The sequence below is a fragment of the Perkinsus marinus genome (genome assembly GCF_000006405.1).
Source record: "Perkinsus marinus ATCC 50983 genomic scaffold scf_1104296935302, whole genome shotgun sequence".
NCBI lineage: Eukaryota > Perkinsozoa > Perkinsida > Perkinsidae > Perkinsus > Perkinsus marinus.
This window is the reverse complement of record NW_003214508.1, coordinates 9,141-14,384: the sequence shown is the minus strand read 5'-3', so window position 1 is coordinate 14,384 and position 5,244 is coordinate 9,141. Positions and strand designations below refer to the sequence as shown.

General features: G+C 43.4%; 1 protein-coding gene across 1 annotated transcript; it reads right to left on the bottom strand.

Moving 5' to 3' along the window:
* Positions 1–1,356: 1,356 nt before the first annotated feature.
* On the bottom strand, positions 1,357–4,930 carry Pmar_PMAR003274 (hypothetical protein; the record flags this gene model as incomplete). The annotated part of the gene is made up of 7 exons (XM_002783981.1): positions 1,357–1,482; positions 2,822–3,274; positions 3,533–3,644; positions 3,875–3,990; positions 4,037–4,186; positions 4,234–4,366; positions 4,821–4,930. 7 exons carry the CDS (start codon positions 4,928–4,930, stop codon positions 1,357–1,359), a joined length of 1,200 nt encoding a protein of 399 aa, XP_002784027.1.
* Between the last annotated feature and the right edge of the window lie 314 nt (positions 4,931–5,244).

The window sequence follows — 5,244 nt, the reverse complement described above, 5'->3', positions numbered from 1 at the left end:
TATCATCATCGCTATCACTAAATGCATTGTGAGAAAGCTACATGTGTTGCTCATAAAATGGAGATTCTTATTGGTTTACATATACATTTCTACCAAAATTCGTATGTAAACTTCCATGAAAAAATACCTAAACTCAGCTGGGGAGAAAACAAACATATATTTCACCACCGCTTATCCCTCCCTTACCGAAGCCGTTGTCGCTGGGCTGCCAAGACAGATAATATCAACAACCACACGTACTTTACAAGGCAATTTGACATACCCCAAAACAGTAAGAACATCCACTGCTCGGCATATGACGAACAAAATGATGAAATAACGGCCGCTGCTTTCGGCCAATTGAAGAGCACATAGAGTAGATACAAAACCTCGGAAAAATGGCGATGCCAAAATGGAGGAAGTCGATCTACTAGTCTGGTGTTGTGAGGAAAGCCGGCACCGAGCTAACATACCATTATAGAGTGCCTGAGTTCAAAAGTATGGAGATCAGCACGAAATTTTGGGTATTTTTTTGGGTATTTTTGTCATAAAAATATTTCTCACTAGTCCTTGATCGTGGTGAACTTTTCCATATTTCCAACAACGAGGGTAAGTCACTCTCAACGACCGTACAGGAGAATTATTCAACGAAATAGAACCTCACCAGGAGACACTCGCGGTTGTCGCAAGATGCATGTTGGCGTCAAAGGCTTTTAATATTATCCATTCATTATAACGGAGTTTCACCACCCTAGTGATATGAAAAACGCTAGTGAAAAATATATTCCACGACTACTGCATATCACCGCGAATATCGCGTTTTTCACCGAGTTTTACGCCACCTCACGTAAAACGGATTGTGAAACTCCATTATCATATATATAATCTTCCGTTATTAGAATATTCATTCGCCCAAGATTGACAAGAATCCCCAGTCGGAAACTCCGGGAATACGCGCTAAGTCAATCTGTGAATCTCGGAGGGTTAGTAACAACAAATGTTTCTATTATCAACTCATGTTATACTTATAGTAATTTCCAGCCATACCATATTCCTATCACATATGATTACCTATTATTGGAGTTTCACCCGTTTCACGTAAAGTGGCATAATACTCTGTGAAAAACCCGATATTCGCGGTGATATGCGCTAGCCATGGAATATATTTTTCACTACTGTTTTTCACCAGGGTGATACTCATTAAACACAATGGATGTGCTATACAAATATCAAACACATGCTAACACTTCAACCGAGAAATCCGATCCATATATATTTCGAAGCCTTCACGAGCTCCTTATTACCATGAACATCCCAAAGGCTACAGCGTTCCTCCCATTCACCGGCATCGCTCGTAAGATCTGGGTCAGTCTCAGCTTACTCCTCTTGCCCATCAATAGGGACATCACAGATACCACGCCAAGGCCAGTTCCAACACAAACTGTCCCCTCTACAAAGCTCCGCAGAGCGACTGAGGCTGCTGAGGTCGGGGGTATAGAAATCCTACGAGAGAAGATCATCAGGAACCCATCAACAGGAACTAGCCCTATGAAAATGATGTTCCTAATGTGATGATGACATCTACATGGGGAACGGATTGAAGAATGTGTTCTTAGCCCTACTTGGAAAATTCAAAATGAGTTCTCCCCCGGGAACATTATAATTTTTCTGGGTGATTTCCTGATCAGCAAACTGTGACCATCGTAACACCCTATTAGTGATACATGTACAACACATTGCTATCGTTAAACTCGGACACATGCTGTCCCCATCAAGTACTGCTAGACAATATCAGTGATGGAAAAATATGCACATAGTCAATGACACTGTGAAAATTCTGAGGAAATTCTTATTGGTTTCTGTACACTTCTACCCCAATTCACTTTCAAAACCCTATAATGATGAGGAAACTCCACAGCTCAGCTGAGGAAAGCGAACATATATTCCAACATCACGTTATAACCTTACGCGAAGCGATGAATTTATCGTTTTTTGTTATATCCCGAGCTCTGATATTTCCCATACTACTTCATTGCACTCAATGCCTGCTGCTCTTCATCTGCACTTTCTTTCCTATAGTGTTTCTCATGTTTTCGATGGAGGTGCAATGCAGACTGTATCCTCGACAGGACATGTAGATCCGCTCCTACTACTTGGCCCAGCGGCGTCAACTCCGACGATGATACAAACATATTCAACAACTTTCACTGTATTCACCATTCATCAGTAGCTCCAACACGACAGAAACCATCCATCGAGCAACACAGAAGTGCTGTGATAACGGGCGTAGTCAACCTTAATCGATCCTTATTAGGATTTGATAAAAGTCTTCAGTCCAATAGAACGGCAATTTGTGCAAAAATCATCAGGCGTGAGAGCAACTACTCCCATGTCTCGGTTTTCTACAATGGCATGCACCTTCCAGATGATCAGCCATTTCTCTATCACCCGGACAGCATTTTGACCGCAGTGTTGTAATAAAGGCCCGTATAAGAGCGAAATCCTCAGAGCCTTGACTAAGACAAAGGAAGAGCTCTGACGGGCTCGGTATCTGAGTAATCGCCAAAGTCACCATCAAGCAAGATTTTAAGAACTTTTTTTCCGAAAAAATCCCCTCAAAAACTTATTTCCATTTTCCCAAGGAAAAAAAATTTTTCTTCCATTCTCCCGAGTCGAAAAAATTTTATGGGCCTCGAAATTTTTTCCGGTCCGCATATGTGAGATTTGAATTCACTACCTGGTTTTCCATAGGTGATGACTCCCACGTTTTATCATTATCATATATCGTCAGCAACTCCGTAGGTAAACAGAAGAATACTGCAACCCATACAGCTGCAATTACTTTATCATCCATCGAGTCTGATGCCTCTGTCGGGGGACCAAACATAGGAGGGAGTCGATGAGCTACTGGAGGATGTGAGCACTCCTCGATGAAGGCATGCAGGGCCGCGCAAATGATCGACGCTTTTTTTGCAGTACAGGACTCTCCCTCAACCTTATCCTGTGTCCAGTATGAACTGATGGTATCAATCAACCGCTTCTGTTCAGCAACAGCTAGGAACACACCGCGCATTATGGGTGAATCTAACTCTGCCACAGCCCTCAGGAAGCACCGGAAAAGTTCGATGAGGAACTCCTCCGATGATAAGTTAACTCGTCTCGTAACCAGATCGACTTGTGAAGATTGGCGTTGCATCTCCCGATGGAATTCATTCGTCAGCGCAACAGTCGCTGAAGTCGGTATAGATGCCAATGCTAACAGCTTGGGACCAGCCTCTGGTGGGAGCGAGCCAGGCTGAAAAATCGATGGATGACACTACACAATGATACTAGTAATAACTACCCAAAGAATTAAAGTGTAAATTTATAATATCCATATGTATAAGTTTCATCCGTTTTACGTGAAGTGGCATAATAGTCTGTGAAAATCACGATATGCAGTAGTCGTGGAACACATTTTCACTAGTGCTATTCATATCACTAGGGTGGTGAAACTCCAATATATGAAGTATGAAAATTTGAAGTATACATTGATTCTATCTAGTATTATTACTCTTAGTTTCTCCAACATTATATATCCCCTAGGCTTGCCAGTAGACTTGTCCACAGGGTACATAGCCTTCACCAACCTAGGTAAGCTCAGCCAATGCGGCGGGTATTTGAATCTAACAGGGAACCATTCAACTTTGAGAAATAACGTTTCCTAGGGTTTGATAACAATAATGAAAATACTGATGACATTTACATGGGAAACCGATTGAAGAATGTGTTCCTAGTCATACGTGGAAAATTCAAAATGAGTTCCCCCCCGGGAACATTATAGGTTCTTGGATGATTCCCTGTCTGGAAATCCCATATACCAATATTAACTACATACCACTCCATCGCCACCTACCTAGCAACGTCCAGGACTAACACGGAGTCAGTCGAGGCGTGGTAGGCTCCGATGGGTGAGAAGTGTCCATTGCCAGTTTGGCCTACAGTTGCTCTGTCGTAGGATACTACCAGAACCTGCAAGAGGAGACTACTTCAAAAATGTCGTGTTATTATATATTACTTTCTCAAGACCACCACAACTTGGTAGCAGCCTCCCATCCGATGTCCACGATTCGACCGTCTCCCGGAAACTTTGTAGAAAATGATCATCAGCATCGTCCGAGTCGGCAGCATCAACCGCTGTAGTAGAGCACTCCGATGAATCCTCCATCTGTCAAGATTTAGTGACAACAACAACAATACTAGAATACTCCTTACAAGGGGCGGCCTGTAGACATGCGCACCGAGACCATTACATCGCGCCAGGCACGCGAAAGTGTCGATGGAGATACCCTCAGAAGCAACCTCGTCCAAGTCGATACAGCATGCACCGAGATGATGCTCATCGTACCTATAGTGACGAATATGAAATACCAGTTTGGACGTTGTGAAGTACACGCCTTCGGAAATTTGTTCTTTCGTACGCCTCTTACTGCAGAGGTAGAATTAACTTTGATTATCAGAAGACTCTTACACATACGCCTAAGGAGATTTTACTCGCTTCTATTTTAATTTTACATACGCCTTTGATTATCAGAAGACTCTTACACATACGCCTAAGGAGATTTTACTCGCTTTTATTTTAATTTTACATACACCTTTGATTATCAGGAGACTCTTACACATACGCCTAAGACGTGAGTGAGCTTTCACTCCCAAATGGTACCATCGCCAAACTCCCTTCCAGGTCCTCCAAGGGTCAATTCCTAGAGTGTTGAGGGTCATAATGAGGGTAGTAAGGCCACAGTACGCGGGTTGGTCCTGATGGGCTGTTCAGGAAGGGTTGTTGATAGCAAGTGTTGTACCTGTGTCTTGAATTGGCACATGAGGGGGAGGAACGGATATGCATGACCATCGGCTGTAGCTTCACTGAGTCGTCGTCGTCCTTCCATACTGCATACTGCGGGCTCATCATCTGGTAGGATTCTCTGGTAGAAGACGCCCTGAAACATCGCTGCTGTCGTGGACATGGGAGTAGTATTATGAATGCACTAGACAGTCACGATAGGAATACTGTCCAGCGGCATTTAGGTTGTGGTCGGCGAGGGGTCCCAGTAGACGTACTCGGAGAAAAAATGTGTTTTTTTGAAAGAACAGGTATTACTGTGGACTCTATGGTAGAGCCTCTAAGAAGGCTCTGCCGAGGCACGTAACCATATGGGCTCGGGTCTTAACATGCGCACAATCCGGGAAGTGTCTATATACGCCTGAGGCCTGCTATCGCTAACC